This window comes from Sciurus carolinensis, chromosome 16 (genome assembly GCF_902686445.1).
Source record: "Sciurus carolinensis chromosome 16, mSciCar1.2, whole genome shotgun sequence".
NCBI classification, from domain to species: domain Eukaryota; kingdom Metazoa; phylum Chordata; class Mammalia; order Rodentia; family Sciuridae; genus Sciurus; species Sciurus carolinensis.
Window position 1 is genome coordinate 45932500 of NC_062228.1, and position 22751 is coordinate 45955250.

The window sequence follows — 22751 nt, forward strand, 5'->3', positions numbered from 1 at the left end:
GCCTCCAGGTGGCTGTGTGGCCACCAGCAGCTGGCTGGACTCTGAGCCCCTGAGCCATGGGATCTTTAGGTCACTCACTGCCCAGAAAGATGCAGCCGGCCGCCTGCTGAAGTGTCTCCTGCTGGCGGGAATGTGTGGGGGAGAAGACCCAGGCCCTGCCCTGGTCGTGCTGACTCTCCAATTGTAGAGAAATACCATGAAGGAGCGAGATGGTGATGGTTCCAGGAAAAACTTCGAGTGACATCTGGAGCAAGTGGTGACCCTGAGAGACCCCTCCAGATTGCTAACACTCAAGCACACCCTGAGATCAAAGGAAGCAAATGCACAGAGCTCATGGGCACAATGTATCACATGTGTCAAGCACGGGATGTGCAAAGGCCCTGGGGCAGAGAGTACCAGGTCCTAGGATAGCAAATGAGAAAACACCACCTTGCTGAGAGCTGACCGAGGCTCTATGAACCCTCTTCCAGGGAGGAGGCAGGATCTGAGCACACAGAGTGCACAGAGCTCTGGGGGCACACATGGCACACCTAGAGAAGGGTTGCTGTGAGCAGGGTAAGGGAAGAGGACTGCATGGGGGCTGTAGGCTCTGCCCTCATCTCAGAGACATGCTGGTGCCAGGTGTCCCCAGGGGACACGGGGCAAAGCACTCACATGCTCTTCCTCCATCCTGTGTCAGCTCACCTGACCCTGCAAGTCCTGTTTGAACAGTGTGGTTGTTCCTTCTAAAAGAGCCAGGGAGGGGACACCTGGGTCGAGGCCCATTTCCTGTCCTCTGTGATGCAGACAGGCCTCAAAACAAGAGCAGGTGGCCAGGGCTGGAAGAAAGAGCACAGGAACATGAGCACGGAGTGTCCAGAAGGTGAAGCAAAGCACTCTGGTGTTTCTGATGTCTTGTGCGACAGATCATTCAGCAATAGAGATGACGGCGGTGACAACCATCCCGAGCACCTTGCGGGCGCTGCCCCTGTGTTGTCCCTCGTCCTCAGATGTGAGCAGCTCCTTGGTTCCTGGCTGGGAGGATCTGGCCCAGAGCAGGAGGTGCAGGAACCAGCACCCTCAGAACCACCTCTCAATTCAGATAGGACTGAAGAGCCCCGGGCAGGTCCCTGACAGCAGAGCCAGGGACGGAGCTCGGCTCTGCCCTCTCGCAGCATCTTCCCACCCTACACGCTCAGACTCAGTTCCTTCTCAATGGCTGCAATGAGAAGCAGGTTTAAAGGAGCCATAGGAGGGCTACTCAAGCTGGCTGTCACACTGGATGTCACATGCACCTCCCCTGGAGAGAGCTCCGCCAGACACAGGACACAGGATCACTGTCCAGGCTGCCCCACCCTCTCCTGGCATAAAAGGTCTCCTCCTGAATTGAGGTCAGGAAGCGTGACCAGGACTTCCCATTGCATCCGTGACTTCAGAGGTTTTGCCAAGAAACGAAGCCTGTCCTTCAGCAGCCACCCACAAGATGGCACAGCTGCTGCATCTCTCATGTCAATTGCCACCAGCAAGGGGCACCTGCCTCAAGGTTCCAGACAGTGCAGAGTTTGTGAGTGGTTGGAGGTGTCTGTGGCAACCTGCCGGGTGAGCTGGAGTCTCCCCTGTGCTAGACCCTGGGCTCCTTGGAGCCAAGACTTCAGTGGCCCCATATAACGGGGAGCCACCATGACAGCCAACATTCACTGCACCTTCGGGGTCTGATAGGTGTGGTCCTTCGCCAGCCCTGAGAGGTGCATCTGTTATTGGCCTGTTTCCACAGATTGAGAAGCGGAGAGACGGAGCCACTGGCCCAGCAAAGGTGGCGTGCATCCAGGGCTCTGCACCTGAGCCGCTGGCCTGGATTTCTGGGGAGTCAGAAGAAAGGCTGGTGGTTCCAGATGGACAGACCCAGGTCAGTTCCCAGTGCTGCTGTTTATCAGAGAAGCAAGTAGTTGAGGCTTCTCAAAAGACAACCATTCCAACCCTGGATGCAGGTGGGTGTTAGCATTTCCATTTTACCATCTGGGGTTGAGAGGACAGTGACCTGCCCATGGTCACACAGTTTGGAAGAGAAGGAATGAGGACTAGGATGCAGGCCCTCATCTGCTGTGAGGGATGCTCTTCCCTCTGCTTTCCATGGGGAGGGGAATCTCACCATGCAGGACCAGGGCCAGGAAGTGAGAACCAGCCCCCAAAAGAAGCCAGAAACCCAAACAACACCGCTGATCCCCTGGAACACAGAGCCCCAAGTGCACGCCACTGCAGAGTCCCGAAATATGCTTCCCTGTGACCACGGATGCCCAGTCTCCCCATTGTCTGTCAGAAAAGATGCAGAGAGCCTGGACCAGCCCCAGCGCAGCTGTCAGATGGTGTTCCCAGTCCAACTGGAGAGAGGAATCGGCGAAGCCTCCAGAGACAGCCTGTTCTCAGGAATCCACAGCCTGCCCAGGCTGCTCAGGGTGGGAAGGGAAGCTCCATCTGACTCCACGCTCTTATCTGCCGACTTGCTTGTCTCTGTCTCCAGCTGGTCTCAGCCCCACAGGGAGGACCTGGCACACACAGGAGCCCACAGAGTCCCGCTGAACAGAGGACAGCAGCAGAATCTCAAGGTCTCTGCCTGGCCTGTGGCCAAGTTCCACCACCCCGATCCAGGGCTCTCAAAATTTCCCTGCGGGAGTAGCTCAGCTGCTGGCTCCCCTGAGGGACGTCTGCCACAACCCGGAGTGCCTGTGACCTGGAAACCATCGGCAATGTCCTGTTGTTTCCAAGCACCTGAAGCCTGGGTGTTGCAGCATTTCCTGTCCATCACCTCTGTCACTGCACCCACATCCTCAGCAGCCAGATGCCATGTCACATGCTCCATGATAGGGCTTTTCTCCTGGATGTTTCAAACCATAGACACATGTGCTAAGATGTGAGAATCCGTCCTGCCAAAGGCCAAGTTACCTATGACAGCATGCTCCTGAGACCAAGCGCTCAGTCTGTCCCACACACATTTCCCCAAGTGGATTCAAAATTTTAAACTGATAAAATATTAGCACAGTTCTGACAACCACAGGTGTGAAAAGGGTGTGCTCAGAAGTTTGTCTGCTCCAACCCCTTCCACCCATTCCCATGGCTGTAGATGCCAAGCCTCTCAATTATTTTTTGCTTATCTTTCTTGTATTTTTTTTTTGCAGTGAGAATTTTAGGTAGATAGATGGATGGATGGATGGATGGATGGATGGATGGATGGACAGATTAGATAAATGGAAAGATGGATGATGGATGACTGAATGAACAGAAAGATGGATACATAGACAGATATATTGCTGGATGGATAGATAGATTAAATGTATGTGTTATGTATATATGTATGGATGGATGAATGGATGGATGGATGGACAGATAGATAAATGGAAAAATGGATGATGGATGGATGAATGGACAGAAAGATGAATAGATAGATGGATATATTGCTGGATGGATAGATTAAGTGGATGGATGGATGGATGGATGGATGGATACAGAGATAGACGATAGGTAGATATCTAAGACTGGCATAATGAACATTCAGTTTTGCACTATGTCTTCCTTCCTTGACATGACCATTGGACCCTGATCATCATGGCACATCGGTTGTTCTCATTCGTGGGCAGCAGACTAGCGCTGCATTGTAGGAATGTTCCATAATTCATTCAATTAGCTCTCCCAAGCCTGGACATTTTGGTAATTTCCGATACTTGATTACAAGCACAGCTGCCCTGAGTGACCTGTGCCCGTAATTGTTCCTATTCTCAACATAGCTGTCTTCTGCAGGGGTGGGACCATGTGTTTTCTGTTGGCTGCTGCATATCCAAGGGTGCTAACTTGGGGTGGACAGCGTGGCTTCCCCTCTGCTCTGGAGGTTGAAGCTCATCCACAGCAAATCACCCAAGGTCACCATGCCTCAGTCTCCTCACGACAAGTGGCATGACAGATAGTCCTTCCTGCACGGGGTCATCATGAGCAACACAGGAGTGAAGTGCATGGACTGCATGGTGCCAGTTGGCCCAGTGCATTGTGCTGACACTGATATTATCCATCCTGGGCTCTGAAAGCCACTGAGCTGCAGTTGACTGGTTTCCACCGCATGGAAGCTGCTGCGTGGCTGCATGGGTAATCGTTTCCACACAGTACAGCTCGAAAGGACAGAGGGCTCATTGTGATGTGATGGTGATGGTGATGATGGTGATGATGGTGATGAAGGTGGTGGTAATGGTAATGGTGGTGATGGTGGTTATGATGGGGGTGATGGTGATGGTGATGATGGTGATGGTGGAGATGTCGTGATGGTGATGATGGTGGTGATGGTTATGTGGTAATGGTGACTGTGGTGGTGATGGTGATGGTGATGATGGTGATGATGGTGGTGGTAATTGTGATGATGGTAATGATGGTAATGGTGGTGATGGTGATGATGGTGGTGATGATTGTGGTGATGCTGATGATTGTGGTGATGATGGTGATGGTGATGGTAATGATGGTGATGGTGGAGATGGTGATGGAGATGGTGATGGTGGTAATGATGGTGATGGTGGTGATGGCAATAATCGTGGTGATGATAGTGATGGTGATGGTGATGGTGATGGTGATAATGGTGCAGATGGTGATGGTGATGATGGTGAAGATGATGTAAATTTGATAAACGCTCCCAGAATTATTATTGTCCACATCCTCTTAAGCTGTGAGCCTCAAATAAACTTGCCCTCCTCTGAGTTGTTCTGATCGGGTTTTGGCAACAGTGAAGCAACGCTGTCTGACAGTTTTCTGTTTGCCTCTAGTACCATCCTGTCGACCCCCACCCTCCTTCTCAAAGGATGACAGACACTTGTTAAATTAACAGACCAATAAGTGCACAATCCCAATCCATCAAAGCGGTGGCAACGTTTGATTGATCTTTGATACTGGAGACCTTCAGATGCACCCTGGGCTTGAAAAATCCTGTATAAAATTTCTCATTTCCTCACTGAAGAAAATCCAGGCTAGTTCATCAGTGAGTCACCAGGACTCACCCTGCAGGAAACCCTGAAATCAAACCGACCACCAGAGACAGAGCTGTGCCATCCCTGAACGTGGCCAGAAATAGGAGCCACACGTGAAAATCTTTGAAGAGGCCAAAAGTGGGCGGTTTTCAAAGGTCCATCTGAGGGTGGTGGGCGCTAGATCCCTTCTGGGGGCCCAGGTATCAGTACCGGCAGTACTTCAGAAAAAGACCCTGCTTCTCGATGCCTCACTCACGCTTGGCCACCACGCTCACCATGGGTTGCCCGCCATCTTTGAAGCCCCAGTGAGAGCACCAAGAGTGCCCTGCGTCAGGCAGCTGCGCAGAGCTAGAGGCGGGTCAGAACCCGTGGCGCTGGCACCCGAAATCCAGGCCCCATTTATACTCCCCTCGTAGTCCAGTCCTAGTGGAGCCCAGCCTTGCTGAGGGAGGAAGGGCCAGCAGGTGGCAGGACTGGAGAGGGCACCCGTGCCAAGGGGTGGGGAGGGGCTGAGGGGGGAGCTGGAGTGGAGTAAGCTGGGCTCTCAGTCAGGCCAGGGACTGGGGTCCCTGGTACAGTCCTGCCCGAGGGACAGATCACAGGCCTGGAGGACCCCCAGGAAAAGGGCAGGGCTTTTCAAAACCCCCAAGGAGTGTGGGGCACAGTGGGTGGAGGGCCCAGCTGGCAGGCTTCCTCCTACTTCACACCTCAATTCCTTTGTCCTGTACCTGGGGTGGTGGGAGAGGGTGGAGGCCTGGGGCTAGTGACACCTGATGATGTCTTCCTGGTCACCTCCAGAAACAACCAGCAAACCACTCAGTCTTGCGTCTCCTCTGCCTGGGTGCTCGGGTGACTGCCATTGGATTGTCAGCTTCTTAGAAAGTGTTTGTCTTCTCTGGAAAGGTCCTGGGACAAACGGGCGCATGGTGGTGCCAGACCATGTCTCCCGGCATTGAGAGAAGGGTAGTTAGGCTCCAGAAGCCAACCGGAAGCCCGCAGAGCCCGGGACCCTGCCGACCCCAAGTGCCTTCCTAATCTGCAAGGAAGTATCTCCTTAGAGAATCGGGAGGCTTCTGTGTTCTGATTTCTGTTACATGAGGAGTTCCAAGCTGTGCTTGTAACAAGTAAGGTGTGGCTGAGCTGATCTTCCATGGTACACACGAGGTCTCCAGGGCTGCAAGAATCATCCAGACCAGCATCCTTGGCAGTGAGACACTAAGAGAGGTAATTGGTGTGGAGCAGGGTGGCCCTGGCCCAAGACCTGGGACTTTGGAGCCTCTGACCCCAACACAGAGATTCTGGTTCTCCTGCTAAACATTTGCATTTTAACCTTTTCCCCCGTGAGTCTGATCCAAGTGGGTCCCAGAAGCCCTGACAGTGGTGGCCCCTCATCCGTGCCAGGGTTGCTAGGCAGTGGGCTTGCTTACTGTAGCAGGGGTGGGGTGAACTGGGGGGTGAGCACTGGCCTAACACACACCAGGCCTGGGCTCAATCCCCAGCCCTGCATGAATAAGCTCTAGCAGAACAACATGCCACAGAACATGCCTCAAGGACCAAAGCAAACGCAAAATGTGCAGAACCACCTTCAGGCCTGTGGAGGGGCCAGCTGCTCCTGGGCAGTGTGCCAGGAAGGCCGTGGTCCACATGATCCCCAAGCACGTCCCTTCCATTCTTCTGTCTCCTGGTCTTGCTCCAACCAAGCCGCGAGGGCTCTGGCAAGGCTTGGCCTTCCTGCCCTGCCACGCCAACACGGTGCTGATGGGGGTGGAATCTGAGCAGGTGGGTGGAGCATGTGGGGAGACCCAGGTTGACACTGCGCACCCAGCCCGCCCTCAGACCTGACTGGAGTCTCAGGCAGCCAGGAGCAGAGGTGGGAGCATTCATTCATGCTTGAGTTTTTCATCAGGAGCCAGCCAGGAGCCAGGTCCTGGTGAGGGGTTGGGGACCCCCAGTGGGAAAGATGCCCCAGTGTCCCCATAAGATGGCGAGTGCATCACACACATGAAGAAGAGACATGGTGGGGAGGCCCAGCCACGGGAGACTGGCCTGGTGCTCAGGTGCACTGCCCAGTGGAGGTGACAAGTACACTGGAGCTGGAGGAAGAGGCAAAGTCAATGGGGAAGGACAAGTGCAAGAAGAGCTTTCCTGGCACATGTCAATACCCTGGGGCAGGAGGAGGAACTGGAGGAGGCCAGGGTTCTGTGGCCCAGGGAGCTGGGCGCTTGGTACACTGGCTGAGGCTCAGTCATCAGCAGGAATCACACGAGGGACCTCCTGCAAATTCCCAGTGGGGAGTTGGATTTTCACCCCAGAGCAATGAAAATCCCTGAAGATCTACAGCAGGAACTGAGAGCCATGGTCCTGGGTTGGGCGGTGCCAGGAGCAAATGCCATGGAGGGAAGCCCACCTAAATCGCAGTGGGAAGAGCTGTGTGTGGTCAGCAACACCCCCGAGACGGGAAGGGTCTTCCTGAGAGCCCAAGAAGCCCACACTCTGTTCTCCCCACCGCCTCAAAGCACATTGGCCTCAAACTTCCTTGCCCTGCAGGCCCTGGCGAGATCCGCCCTCGTTATTGCGGAGTTTGGGGATGGAGCCTGCGGGCACCGGCTACCCGTCCAGGACTTTTGTCGGGGGTCTGCACCAGTCTGGGTCTTGGGACAGCTTCAGATTTCTGTCCAAGAACTGGGGCTTAAGACTCCACGTGTTCGCCCTGCAGATGTTTCTTGTGCAGTTTGGGAATTTGGGAATGCTCAAAATAGCATTCGCCCCTAAAATTGCCTGAAAATTGAATTGCAGTCCAAATGTGTCTGTAAAAAGTAACCAAATAACTGTTTATTGTCATTAGTTCATGTACTTTGAGCTTCCAGGCAGGGCTGTGTGTTGATTGAATGGGGTACTGGATGGGCCTGGGGTGACCAGAGACTTGCGGGGACCATCAGGTTCTGTTCCACAGGTGGGGCAGCCATCAGCAGATTCTCCCATCAGTTCCAGCATCTGACCATGATAGGTGGAGAGAGCCCCGGGCCTCCAGGAGACCCCTTAGGGTACCTTCCTGAACCCTGGGACGAGCACCCCAGCCTGCTCAGGTTAGACGATGGCACAGTCGCCCACACATTGTGGTGAGGCGTCCCCGGCACAGACCCACCCCTCAGCTCTTCTCAGGTGATGGGTTCAGGGGCATCAGCGCTTCAGGGTGGTGCACCACCCGCCCCCGCCAGGCGGCCCTCCAAAGGGAAGCACCCCTGTCCCTGCACCATCCAACTGGGCCCTTGCTCTGTGGATTGCCTGCTGGGGACACTGGGCGCAGAGGGTCACACACGATGTGGCCCTCCAGGGCAGCAAGCAGGTGGACTAGGTGCTCAGTGCCACCTCAGGAACATGCTGCTCAGAACCACAGTGAGTTGTACCTCACCAGATGGTGAGGGTCAGAAGAGGGGAACCATCAGTGGTCTGTGGGACCTGGCTGTGTCCCCGTGCAGCCTGCGTGCAGGGCAGCCACTGCTTCTCAGCAATGACTTACAGCCTAGGCTGCTGGGTTTGTTCAGGCACCGTGGGGTCTTGGGGGAGCTGCAGGGGTCCATGGCCCACGGTCCAGCCCCAGACCTCCCATGCAGTTGCTCTGTGACCTTAAGTAATTGACTCGACCTCTGCGTGTCTCTGTCCCTCATCCTTTGCCTCCCAAGATTCTGTGAGGCCCAAATAAATTGCACATGTGGCCAACCCAGGACTCGAGGACTGTCCCTTGCAGCGCCTCTCCCCTTCTTTCCATTCTAGAATTTTCCCCTTGCCCTCTGCCCTGCAGCCACCTGGGCTGGCCCTCAGCTTCTCAGACAGTCAGGCCCTGCCCGCGGCCTTTGCACTTGCTGTCCCCACAGCCTGCACTGCACCCGCTCCTCGCTTCCTTGGCATTTCTGTTCAAGCCTCGCCTTTTCTGTCACCTGCCCAGATTTCACCCCACTGCCCACTGCGCTCTGCATCACACCAGCAGGTCTATGAAGTCACTCTCCTTCCAAAGAATGTGATCACGGTGAGGGCTGAGGGCTGCCTGTCTGCTCTGCACCAGGTCCAAGCACGAGCCCAGTGCCTGGCAGAAGGGCCCCTCGGGGGACACTGCAGCTCCATGCAGACATCTGCAAGGGCACAGGCAGGTAGGTGGCTCTCTGAGCAGTGGACGGCAGAGTGTGGCACTTCTGGATGTCCTGGCTCCTTCCCCCACAGGCCAGTGTGCCCAGGCTTGTGGGTGCGTGGACTCAGCTCTGGGGAGGAGGCAGGTTCTCAGGGACAATGGCTCAGACTTACCGGCCTTGGCTGAAGCCAAACAGAGCCGTTGTCAGAACCCCGGGACGGAGCTGGGCTCCTAGAAGGGCTGAGCCAGGTCCAGGAAAGGTCCAGGCCCTTCTCGCTCTGCCCGCCTTCCCTTCTGACTCTTTCCTCTCCTTCTCTCTCTCTCCTCCTTCCCTTCCTTCTCTCTCTCCCTCCTTCCCTGCCTTTTCTCTCTCCCTCCTTCTCTCCTTCTCTCTTGCTCTTTCTCCTTCTGCTCTGACCTCCCTCATTCCTCTGCCTCATTCCTCTCTAATCCCTGTCCTCCTGGTTGTCACTCTCCCTGCACATTTGCTCCATCTGGGGGGACGTTTCCAAGGCAGGGTGCACACCTAGCCACCGAAAGCTGGATCGCTTCTCATTGCTTCCAGCTCCACATTCCCCAGGAGGGGATCTGATTTCTCATGGGCCAGCTCCATGGGGTGCCTGTGCTCATCAGCTCTGGGGAGGACTTGGACCCACTGTCACCTGGCTTGGGGCATGTGGGTCCTGGGGTGGGCAGGGAAGTGAAAGCAAGCCCTGTGAGTGGAAGGGAGGCCAAAGTTCTGTGCACGAGACAGTCACGGACAGGCCTTCTGCTGTGTCCCTCACTCATGCATCGACTCCTCTCTGATCTCCACCTTGTGCCAGGCTCTGTCCTAGGCATGGGGATACAGGATGGAGCAGGACCTGGAGCGTCCTACCTTCTGTAGACCTGTACTCTGTAGAGGAGAGACTGGGAGCAGTGAGTAGAGCCACTCCGTCCTGGCGGAGACCCCAGTTCTCCTGAAAGCTCAGTGAGGGCAGGAGATACTGCCCAGCAGCAGCAGCTATGTGTTGCTCTGTGGGTCAGGGAGGCCTCGCTGAGGACCTGCTTGAAGGGAATGAGCTGGGCAGCACACCCAGCAGTGAGTGCAAAGGCCCTGTGGCCAGTAGATGGGTGTGTGTGAAGACGGGAAGGTGGTCAGTGAGCCAGAGAGACAGGATGTAAGGAGCGCACACAGACCCCTGAGAACAAAGGGGCTGTGAGCCCAAGGGACTTTGTTAGCCCCTCTAGCCTCTGTTCCCCCCCATGGAGCTGCATGAAGAGCTGCCCCCTTAGGACTGTGATCACCAGTGGGTGCTCGGGGTCACTTCCCACTTGAGAGTTGTGGAGTCTGGTGGAGGGTGCCTGGCCAGGACAGTGGACAGCTGTGGGGAGACACAGGTCACACCTGTGCACCCTCCGACTGCACAGATCACAGGGCTCCTTTCTCACAGTGATCTGTGATGACAGTTGTGGCCCTGGGTCCGGGCGTGGGGGGCACGGCCCAGTTTCCCTCCCTGGGTTCAGGCTGCGCCTTGGGTGGTGTGGGGCTGGGGGTGAAGGATGAGGGATGGTTCAGAGGCTGAATGTGTGCCTGACAGAATGGAGGCTTCACATGGGCCACACAGGGACAGGCTGCGCCCTCCCAGCCCTGCACTGGTGCTTCACGGAGGAGGCAGGAACTCTTGACAGGGAGGCTGAAAGATGGGTCCCCGTTGGGCCATATGGAGGATCTGCTGGGGCAACGAAGCCCCAGAAAAGACCAGTGCACTGGCAGAAGCTTCACCCCGCAGGTCCCAGGGGCTCTGACAATCAGGCCGAGCAGGGTGACTGGACGGGCAGGCTGCCTGGAAGAAAGCTGGGTGTTGTATGGAAGGTGACCCCCTGCATCTTGGGTTTCACTGGGAAGTCTGTGTGGTCACATCGGCCAATTTGGCGTCCGCTGGAAGCTGGGCGAGGCTGGCCCGAGAGGAAGAGCCCTGGCGGGGCCCTGGGTGGCTCTGTGGCCATGACATATAGCAGCACAGGGGGAAGGGCACATTTTTATCCCATATGTGGAGGTGGGGTGGGCTTGGAGTTCGCTCCCTCTCATTTGTGGGGATCTTAATGAGAAACCCCTAAAGGATTTAGAAATTCCCTTTCCCAAGGACAGGAAATGAACAGGAAATTTCTAGGGAATTAGGGGAAATCCCAGGGCAAGTTGGAGACAGTGGCCTTTGTTGTCCCAGCGTCTGTGAGTGTGAGAGAATGAGTGTGAGAATACGTGTGAGTTCTTGAGAGACCGACGCAGGAAGAGAGGGAAGGGGAGAGAGAGAGACAGAGACGGGAGCGAGACGGGCAGCACAGACAGGGAGGGAGGGCCCGAGAGAGGCAGAGACAGAGGCCCTGCATGGCGGCCCCTCCTCAGGAGCTCTCTGGCACTTGGGAGGAGCCCCCGAGGCTGACCTGGAGGTGACAGGAACACGGGGGACAATGACTCATTCTCCGAAGCCCTGGGCTTGGGTAACAGCAGGTCTCCCCCTTGCCAGGTGCGGAGTGCAGGAGGGCACAGACCCCACTGAGCGAGGGCCAGGCCAGGCGCAGGGCAGGGTGAGGGCCAGGGTGAGGGCCAGGGCAGAGCCACTGCCAGGACACAGGAGGAAGCAGGTTCTCTGCTCACGCCTGCTGGAAGCTGTCTCTCCATGTGGGCCCTCGGGTCACAAAGAAAGGAGGAGCCCTGCTCCCAGTGAAGGTGCAGTGGACAGCAGCCTGGCCTGCGGAAGTGTCCTCTGTCACCCTGAGCCCTACACGGTGGCTTATTCATTACCAGAATGAGTTACCAGAGTGTCTGGCTGTCCCTACTGCAGAGGGAGGCCAGGCATGGACCTGGCCAGGGGAGGAGGCTGTTTCAGGGCAGCAGAATTCCCAGCCAGACTGACTGCAAGCATGTCCCTCATACTGAGGTTTGGACAAGTGTCCCCAAGGGCACCGTGTTAGAGGCATGGTCCCAGGTCAGAGGAGATGGGAGGGGGTAGGACCTTTAAGAGTTAGGCCTGGTGGGTCTTCACGTTACAGGGGGCATGTGAGACTCCAGTCTCCTCTTCTTCCTTTCTGCTTCCCAGACATGAGGGAGGGCTTTAGCCCACCAAATGTTCCCACCATGCTGGGCTGCCTCGCCCTGCCCAGAGCCACCACCAGTCAGTTACCTACTGACCAGGAAAACCAGGAGCTGGGCTTCCTGCTAGGCACCTTCAGGACCTGGCCTCTGCTGGAAACCATGCTCCTGGGCAGCTGGCAACCACCCACGGCTTGGGGGCCCCTTCACTCTGGGGCTCCCCACTGGACAGGCACTGCCAGCCCACCTTGGCCCCCACTGCCCTTCCTGCCTCTCTTGCTGACACTCCCTCCCTGCTCCACCCTCCCTCCCCTCCCCTTCCCCAGCACATCCCTCACATTCCCAGCTCCCCAAGGCCCAAATTGACACACCCCTAGAGTGTGAGGGTCAAGCTGGTGGCACTTGGTGACCAGGGCTCTGGGTTAAGAGGTCTGGGAACAACCGAGATTGTCTAAATCTCTCATTTTATTATTAGAATACAGAGGCCCAGAGAGGGTAAGCGAATTGCCAAGGGCCACACAGTCATTGGTCGCATCATTGGTACCAGAGTACCTCAGTTGGAGGATACCAGCTGACAGGGACATCCCTGCCTCCCTCACAGCAGCTTGTGCACCTTCCCCACTTACCAAGCTTTCCCTGGGATCAAAGTCCCCCCAGGTGATCAGGCCTGGGTGAGCAGTCCTACCAGGACTGGTCATCTTCGCAGGTGGCCATCCCTGTCTCCACACCAGGAAGGGGACCTGGGAGGTTCCAGGCCTCTAGGGCACAGGGCCTGGCCATCATCAGCTGTTCCCGCTGTGCTGAGCACCTGGGTCAGGTGGGCCTCATGCCTGGGGTGTGAGCACCCCGTGCCTGGAAAGAGGCAGCTCCCCAGAGGGCCCGGAGGGAGGGCAGCGGGCAGCGGGCGGCAGCAAGCCAGGCTACGTCTCAGGCTTCCCCCCTGCTCCTCCAGGGCCTCAACCAGTGGGGAAAGAATGTGCTGCGGTCAGCACAAGTCGGGAAAAGTGAACTCGGAGAAAGCCCCTTGCTTTGGGCAGAGGGGTTCACAACAGGGTGGCGTCCTGCGAGCAGCTAGAGAGACTCCTACAACCACGGTGGTCACTATTTCAGGGACAGCTTACAAGCACCTGCTGGGTGACCAGGGCTCAAGAGCAGCCTCTCTGTGCTTGCCAGGGGCCACCTGAGGCGGGTGGGGTGAGGCCTCGGCCTGGAGAGGCCTGAGGCTGGGTGTCCTGGCTGGCTGAGCGGAGCTGGCCTGGAGGGAGGAGGCAGCCCTGCCCGCCTGTTTCTGTAAGCTCCCGAGGCCAGGGCCAGTGCCTCTGCTATGAGGCCCTCTCAGCAGGACCCGTGCCAGTCCTGCTCCTCGGACGTTGGCTGTAAATGCAGGAAATGGAAGGGGCGGGGGCAGGCCTCCCCTGCCCGCTCCTTGCTCACAGGCTTGGTGGCGAAGCTTTCCCAGCAGTGCTGACTGCGACCCTCTGCCCCAAACCTCCCTCCTGAGTCCAGCACCGGTCTCCCTGGCATGGGAGGCCCCGAGGAGCCCCGATGGTGGCACAGCACGGCCACCACAGGCAGCTCCACCTGCCTTTGCAGAGGAACAGGTAGCCCTGGTCTGGCAATGGGCAGAGACGGCCAGGTGGTCCTCAGCTGCTCCAGTGCCATCCCTGGGTCTGACCCTGCCCCTAACCCAGCCCTGCCCTCCCAGGTCCGCAGCCTCTGCTTCCATCCCAGGCTCTGGGTTCCGAGGGTGGAGGCGGCATGACCCGGTCACCACTGCACCTCTGCTGCACGAGCGGCCTGCAGAGCTCAGAGGACCGCACAGCTGGAGCGTGGCCCTGGCTGTCCTCTCCCTCTCCCACCAGCTGAGGGACCACACTGCTGCCCACTGTGCTCACGCTGCATGCTGGCCCGGCGTCCTCTATCTCAGTCCAGCCAACTGGGCTACCTGGCCAGGGTGCCCAAAGCAAGGTGGCAGCTGCCCAGTGAACCCTGAAGAGGGACGGGGCAGGGCAGATGGGAAGACGATCATAGACAACAACGGCAGTAAGGACAAGGGGCTCCAGTGGTCCCTGGCTGGGCTTGCTGTCTCACCTGGCTGACCGCAGCACACACAGGACATGGGAGGACCCAGATGACGATGTGTCTGCCCACCTGGGCAGTCGGGGCCGGCAGCTCCAGTGCGGTCCTCACGCTGTGGCCCCCGGAGCCTCCTCGGCACGTCCTCCCTGGCCTGTGAGGACACACAGGTACACGTGGTGGGCCAGGGCCTCTTGCTGCCTTTGAAACAGTGGAAGGGAGATTCGTGTAGCAAGAAATTAAGCGTTGAAAGCTTCTGGTTCACAGCATTTAGTACCAACGCCTCCATCCTGCGCTGACGCGGGTACCCAGTCCTGCATGCCTGTGCCCCGTCTGCAGGGCGTCCAGGAGGTCCATGGGGAGGGCCTGTGAGGAGGGGACAGGCGTGAGGGCTTCTCGGGGTGTGGGCCTGTGGGAGCGAGCGTGGGAGCTTCGGGCTTGCTGAGGAGGGTCAGCCCCACGGCTGTCCAGGCACAGTGTCACTCCTCCACAAGGCCTGCCCTCCCTGAGCTGTTTGTTTGTCCTTGTCAGGGGACAGTGAGTGGCCTCTTGTCTGCTAGGACCAGTTGGCGCCCCGTGAACAGGGGAAGCATGGCTTTGCTCCTCCTGGAGGCCAGGGCTCTGGTTTCCTGGGACAAAGACAGGGCGAGGGCAGGGGCAGCTTGGTGGGCCTGCTGCCATCCATGCAGAGGAGCTGGTCCCTGCCGCTCGACCGGACCCCTGGCCCTGTGAGGAAGGAGCCCCTGACTCTGCGTGGAGCGCTCGGGAGGCGTGGACACACTGTGGAGTTCAGCCAGTGCTGCCTGGGGAGATGGCCCACCAGGGCTAGGCAGGGCTGGGACACAGAAGCCGGGCCCTTCTGTGGGAGCCAGCTGCAATGTCGGCCCTGGAGCCTCCACACAACCACACAGACACGACGCCGTGGGAGAGCAGTTAAAGGGACCCTGCCTCCCACTGCCTCCACCGTCCATCCAGGGAATGTCGCTGTCCACCAGAGGGTCGTGGTGTGCAAGGAAGATCAGTCTGTGAACAGCAGGTGCTCCTGAGCCTCAGCTGCATGCCGCTTCTGGGTGGCCGGACAGGGGAGGGGTTGGGCCTGGGGTCCACCTCCAGGTCTGGTCCCTTGAGGGAGACGGTGGACCCCTGGCCTCTGAAGGAGGCCCCCGCCCCCCCTGCCTGCCTCTCACATGCGTTCTGCACACACGTTTCAACACCACCAGAAGAAAACCCGTGTCTGGGCGCCCGCCTGCAGCAGGAGGCCTGGGCTCAGGGGCAGCCAGTGTCGCCGTGAGCAGCCCGGGGCCGTCTTTCTGCATTTCCAGAGCAGCCAGGTGTTCAAGATGGTGGGTGAAATCACCCACTTTTAGACAACTGTGGCCCACGAAGCACAGAACCAAGGGAGTGAGCATGGCAGTGGCTGGTCAGTGTCGGGAGGCCTCCGGGGACGGGTGGGGAAGGAACCTCACCCACTGGCACCCTGGCCGCCTCACACACAGGGCAGGGGCACCTCCTGCTCCAGGTACTATTCTACTACCTGCCACTGGCACGTATGGCCAGCCCGTCACTGGACCTGGAGGGCAAATGGCCTGGGAGGAAGGTGTGAAGGAGGTCACCCCTCGGCCAGCTGGACGAGATCACTATGGAGTGGTCAGAAGTCTCGAGTTGAGGAGTCGCTACCACCTTCAAAACCACCCTCCTGCTGGCGGTGTGGTCATTTGGGCAAAGGATGTCATTCAAAAAAGAGGACTTTTCTTGGTTCAGCTCTTGAAACCCCATGAGTGTAGCATTGCAGGGGAAGCCTGTGCTGTGGGCCATGTTGGCTAACTGGACAGCAGGTGTGTTGGCTAACTGGACAGCAGGTGTGTTGATTAACTGGACAGCAGGTGAGTTGGTTAACTGGACAGCAGGTGAGTTGGCTAACTGGTCAGCAGGCGACTTTCTTGCTGACAGAAATGCAAATACCTCACCCACCTGCTTACTTCCCTGCCTTCATCCCAGCACAAGGCAGGGGATCTGATCACTCTGTTTATGGGGACGGGAATGATATTCTGGAACCAGCAGCATCACCTGGGAACTTGCAGGACACATGGACTCTCAGGCCCACCCTTCCCAGTGGGAAGCTGTGCTGGACACAGGCTAACGCTCCATCTGCCACGGACACCTGCTCAACCCAGGGACTAGGCCATGTGTGTTCCAGGGAAGCCCCAGTTCGCTCGTGGGTGTGCAAACACCAACAGTGTGTGCTGGGGGCTGACAGTGTCCCCAGGCAGCAGGTGGACGTGGAAGTGGGCCAGGAACAGGCCCCAGGGAGAGTGAGGCCTAAGGGCCTGGCCTGGGAATGTTGCCCTGCCAGGGTCCTAGGAGAGAACCAGGACGTGGGAGAGGAGCAAGACCACCCTCACTCTGAGGTCTCCTGTGGCTCATGTTGCCTTGGAAGCACTGGGTGGACAAGGGTGGGTCCCTCATGCTCTGTTATGTCCCCAGAAATGAGCACAGGTCCTGTCACGGAAGAGCTGGAAGCTGACGTGGGATAAATGCATAAATACCAGTTTGGCTGATGTAGCAAACCAAGCAGAACTGTTCACCATGACAGGCTGGCAACAGGGCCGGTGACAGGGCCAGCCTGAGCCTTCAGCAAGTGGGCGTTCAGCCCCCATGCCCGGGAGATCGGGGTTGGTCCCAAGGGTGCAGTTGGCTCGCCATGGACATCACAGATCTCCCACCAGGTTGGGACCTCCGTACTGGTCCCTGGGCCCCCAGCGTGGAGAACGTCCACCAGCCACGGTTGTCGGTTCACCTGAGAGCCAAGCTCAGCAGGGCGGCCACCCACGTCTGCAGGTGTCCTTCCTGTCTGTGGTTCTTGTGTCTGAGCTGGTGCACGGCCTGCTCTGAGGAGGGCTGCAGTCTGCACAGCGGGACGCCACAGGCTGCTGATGGCAGGGGCCCACCCCGTCCTTAGGGCCTTTGCTTGACAACCTCGTGGGTGAGGACAGAGGACCTCGTGAGCTGGGACGCTGTCTGCTCCGCTGGGCTCGCCGCGGTGTCCCTCCTCGGCCCTCTTACCACTCATGTGTCACCAGGCACCCCACCATCTCTGATCGCCCTTCCTTCAGGGGACGTTCTTCGAGTTGGCCTTGAGCTGACATCTCTCTCGTCTTTTTCTCATCTGTCCCCTAAGCGCTGAAGCGTCTGTGTGGGTTCTATGATGTTTCTCTTAAAATACAAAACAACTGAAACCCTACACGGTTCACCTGTGCACACCTGGAGTGGCCCCGCCCCTGGGCAGGGGCACCTTCCTTCACTCCCTGGTGTCCCAGGGCTGTGCTGCCCGGGATGTGAGTGTGGGTGTCCTGTCCCACCTCCTCAGGGACACACCCTTGGACACAGGGCCAGGCTTCTCTGTGGAACAGGTACCCGGAGTGTTTCCCAGGTTGCTGGACATCTCATGTCTGCAGAGAGCAAGACCGACACCCCCGTTCCTGCCCCAGCCGTGTTCTCCATGCGCTGTGCCCACGTGAGACCCAGCCTGCCCATGGCTGCCTCCCTGCCTGGAGCAGAGCCTGGCATGTATCCGGTCCTCAGTCCACCCAGCTGGACAGTGTGGATGGAGGAGAAAGGAAACGTCCCCGCCGACAGGACTCCAGGCCCCTCTGGAACCAAAGTGTTTTAGGGACTTTTGCCGCCCTAGGCTAACCCAGCTTCCCCCACCCAGGCAGAGGTGTGTTTTCCTCTGTGTCTCTGCTCTAGGTTTTGTCATTGATCACAAGTGAACCATGGCCAAGCCCGATTCCTAAGATCGAAAGACGTGCACCAGCAACTACGTGAAGTCACTAGCGGCATCGATGACTGACTTGCTGCTATCTCACTTCCAACGAGCACAGGAGCATCATAAGATGTAGTTAGAGCTTCAGAGTTGCCTGTGCGTGACACAAACAAGGAGCTGCAAGGACCCTGATATCTTGGGCCCCTGGTTGGTCAGATGAAGGAAATTAAAATTTTTCTTTAGTACATGTATTTTTTTTAATAGTGTTATAATACTCTTTTAGCCAGGGGAATACAATAACTACTTTGAAATCTCAGGGTGCTGCAGTCCATTGGCTTGACTCTGGGGGAGGTGGCACAGGCTCACATGGGGGCATCCAGGGTGTTTGCTGGTAAAGCCACACACATCTTCACTGCATGGGCCACTCTGAGCAGGCAGACAACGTCCTCTAACAAGCTAAGAGAGCGGCTTCCCCACTGCATTTCCCTGAGGGCCATCTTGACTGCTGTCCTGAACCCAAGGCGAGCTCCACCCGAGGAGCCTGGGAGAGTCCGGGTCTCCCTGGAGGCCTCGGCTACACCGCTGCTCAGCCATCTCCCTGATGCTGGGCTTTCCCAGCACAGCCAGCTCCGCGCTGGGTCCCCGCAGAGCAAATCAAAACAGAAAAATGCCTTTGATGTCCCAGTGGCAGCCACCACCGCACGGAAGACAGGATGCGGTTCAGAGGAGGGACACAGACTGCCTGTGTGAGGCCGGTCCAGGCTCCTCTCGAGGAGATCCAACCCAACCCTGGGGGTGAGCTTCTGTGGCTGCTGTGGCAAAGCTCCACAGACTGGGTGTTCAAGGACGACCCAAGCTTCTGCTCACGGTCCTGGAGGCCCAAAACTGGAGAACACGGTATCGCCAGGGCTGGCTCTGGGGGCTCAGGCCAACTGTGCCCATCTGAGGCCCAGCTGGTTCTGGCTGCCAATGGTCCTTGTTGCTCTGTGGCTGTGGGAACCACAGGCTGTACACTGTGCAAGTCATCACTTGGTGTCCCTGTGCACCCCTGGGTCTTTCCATGACCCTCCTCTAAGGGCCAGTCATATCCAATTAGGACCCGTCCACTCTGGCGTGACCTCATCTGAGCTAATCGCATTTGCAGTGAACCTCAGGTAGCGTCACACCCAGAGGCGCCCAGGGCTGGGGCTCCAGCCAGCTCACTGCTCCTCACACCCGGAAGCCCTCTGCAGCCCAGCACCACTGAGTCTTTGTCCTCCTCCGAGAGTCACAGTGACTGCTCAGGATCCATCAGGGTCCTGGCTCATCCTGCATCAGTCCCTCAGGATGACTACCCCCAAGTCCCAGCTTTCATGGTTTAGGGGATCTTAACGCTGCAGCCATGGTTTCATTAAGGGCTGATGGGCTGTGTCATGACATCATCAGTTCAGGGAGCCTAATAAAAGGGAGAGTTTAACATGGTGCGGAGGGCAGCCCAGCACTGTCCTGAAACTACATGGTGCAGGACACTGGACGACACAGGCTGCTGAAAGCTGTCCTCTGTGCCCGGGAGGCTCCACTCAGGATCCGCTGCCTGCCTCCATGGCGTGCTCAGCTGGCCACTGCCCCAGTGTGGAATCTGGTCTGTTCCCTGGCTGGGCGGCTCCAGCAGGCTACTTCCCACCCTGTGCCAGAGCCAAGGGCTTCTCTGGAACTCAGCACTAGAATCGTCTGCATCCTCTTGTCCAGGGGGGCCGGGTTGCAACCGACTCTCCTGGGAACTGGTGTCCCCATGCGTCCTGCCCCAGCCAGTGGATGGAAACTCCAACACAGAAGCCAGAGAGGTCGCAAGGTTTGGAACAAAGCACAGCCTCTAATGCAGGATGGAGAAGCTTCTTGGATTCATCCAAGACTCTTGTTTCCCTAAAGTTGCCAATGAACAGAAATCTTTCAGCAGTGTCTGACTCCACTCCTCTGTCCTTAGTTAGAAATTCTGCTTTCCTGGAGGCAGGAAGGTGCGGCAGTCATTCTGGGCCCGGGCTTCTGAGGAGCGCTGCTGAGCGGGGGGCATGTTGCATTGAGGCAGGGCTGGCCTGGGGCACAGGTGGTCCTGAGCCTCTGTCCTTCCCTGAGGCACATCCTGCTCCTGAGGTGGCCCTGACCCTGGCCAGAGCATAGAGAGGGCACCCCGTGGTAAGCAGGAAACCCTGGGCTGCCCATGGCTCTCATCCCTGGGGGTTAGGCGGGGCTGAGGCTCCAGCTGGGCTGCCACTCCACTGTGAGGAGCAGGTGACGCTGCCCTGGGCTGGCCTGGTCATGGCTGCTTTTGCTTTCTGATGGTAGGGGGCAGGCAGGAGAGAGATGGATCTGGGATGGGGGGACAGAGGTGTGGCAGGCCCATCCTGCCTTCTCCAGGTCTGTGGAGGGAGGAGCTCAGACAGTGAACAGCACGTGTTGGGAGATACAAGGCCAAGTCCAGCCCCGTGACGATGGGGGAGGCTGGAGTACCCCACACTCCCACCTGTGCTTCAAGCCAGCCCTGGACGGGAACCGGTGGACACACAGCCAGGCCCTGCTCAGGCTCTCCTGCTCTAGGTGCCCAAGGTGAGGTGACCCCTGGGGAGCCAGTGGGAACAGATCTGCCAGTTAAAAGGATCCCACACTGGCGGCTGGTCTGTGGTCACAAACCCCATGGGGCCTTCTCCACTGACACTCCCTCATGCCCAGATGCCTGGACTCACAGGTTAGAAACTTCATGAAAAATCAACAGGGAAGCCATTGTCACTGTCCCTACAACTCAATTCAGAATGGAACTCACATCTGCCATGTCCAGTGTGCCCTCCTATGTGCTCTGTATATACCAGCTAGGTATGTCCTCCCCGACTCCATTGGCTGAGGACTGCCATGCCTCCATTCAGCAGATGAGGAAACCGAGGCACAGGGCAACCAGGGAATCCCACTCAGATGCACATTTGGAACTGGAGCCCGGTGGCCTGGCTTCAGGTCTGGGTTTTGGACCACTGTGCCCTGGTTCTGATTTGGCTTAACAGGCTGGTCATGGCCACACGGTCCAACATGGTGGCCCCTAGTCTCATGGGGATACTTAAATTTATATAATTTAAACATCAACCAATTAAATTTGATTCCTCTCTGCACTAGCTATGATTCAAGGGTGTCACCTGTGCCCAGCAGCACAGTAGAGTGTGCCAGATGTATGGTGACAGAAGGCTGCCAGGTGGTGGGCTCCCCTGCTGGGGACAGGTGGCGGGGGAGGTGCTACGAGTCTCCCGGGCCATCCTCACGGAACTGTGCTCTCTTTGAGACATAAGGTCCTGTCTCGTCTCTGCCTTCTCTGGGCCTCTTTCCAGTTAGTGACTCACAAAAGGCCATCGCGTGGCATCAGGAAGGGGCTCTGTTCACTCCACCCCTTCTCAGATCCTCTGAGAGATGGACAAGCACACTTTGCACTTTTCTGTCAGCAAACAAGCACTGAGCTCCTACTTTGGGGCTTTTCTATGCCATGGGGACAGAGTGGGGAGCAAGAATCTTGAGGCCCCTGGTAAGAGAGAGAGAGAGAGTACGGATGGACATGCGGTGGTGCAGCAAAGTAGAAGCAGATACAGAGAGATGGCGTGATACACCTGGGCCGTGCCATTGCCACAAGACAACGCCAGCAGCAGGATGGTGTCCCCAAGGTGGTGGCACGTGGGCAGGGGCCCCTGGTGGCAAGGAGAAGCCTCTGGAGTCACCGTGGGAAGAATGAGTGAGTGACCCAGCCAGCCAACTTGGAAACTCGGAGCCAGACAAGAGCTGGGCTGGAAGAGCAGGAAGGAAAGGGGGTGGCCCAGGGCCAGTGCCCACTGCACGACACACCAGCCAAGACCCAGGGCCTTCTGGGTGCACCGAGGCCACCAGCTGGCTCTGTCCTGACAGCACATGGGACCGTGGGTTCTCCTGGAACTTTCCATCTTCACCTTTCTGTAGTCCTGCAGTGTGAAGGTGTCCACATCTTACATAGACCCAGAGCTGACCAGCCTTGAGGGCGGTTCCTTGCACAGGAAGCCATGGACTGTGAGCTTTGGAGGATGCTCAGAGGGCTTCTAGGTCCCTGGGTGGTTTATGGAGACACGGGACGTGGGCAGACTTACTGGAAAATCCTCAATGTCGTCCAACACGGAGAATTTATGTTGAATAAATGAGCAGGATAGAGTGCATAGTCAGCGACAGAATGACGAGTTTTTCTAGGTCATTTTCACATAACCTTGTTTATATAACTGTCACTGGGTGTCAGGAATCATCCTGAGCCCCTCTCAAAAATCAACTTGCTTAATACGAGCACCACATCACGGCAACTTCACGCACAAATTGTGAAGCCAGAGTGACTTGGATCTGAATCCTTTCCTGCCTCTCTCTCTACATGGCCGAGGCACAATCACTCAAACTCTTCAACTTCGTTTTTTTCCTCTGTAAAATGGGGACATTACCAACTATCTCATGGATTTGCAGGAAATGAAGAGATGTCTCGGTTTGACGCTACGAGATTACGTCGACCTGTGGTGTTTTGCTTTACAAGTTTTATGTGATCTAAACTTGTACATATAAGGCTTAGAGTAACGTCCAGTACTTGGAAAGCACTCAATAAATAATAGTTTTTTAAAAATCTCTGAATTTTCTCATTCAAGAGGAGCTGAGAAACGCAGGGTCCTTCCTGCTTAGAAGACCCTGCTATCCCTCTCCATTGTCTGTAAGTTCTTTGAT

General features: G+C 57.2%; 1 protein-coding gene across 1 annotated transcript in view; it reads left to right on the top strand.

Annotated features, from left to right (window-relative positions):
• The first annotated feature begins 922 nt into the window (after positions 1–922).
• LOC124966086 (zinc finger protein 567-like) overlaps positions 923–22751 on the top strand; it is a 32714-nt gene continuing 10885 nt past the window's right edge. The window contains 2 exon segments of the mRNA XM_047527176.1: positions 923–991; positions 1754–1885. Coding sequence (XP_047383132.1) covers positions 923–991; positions 1754–1885 — 201 coding nt within the window.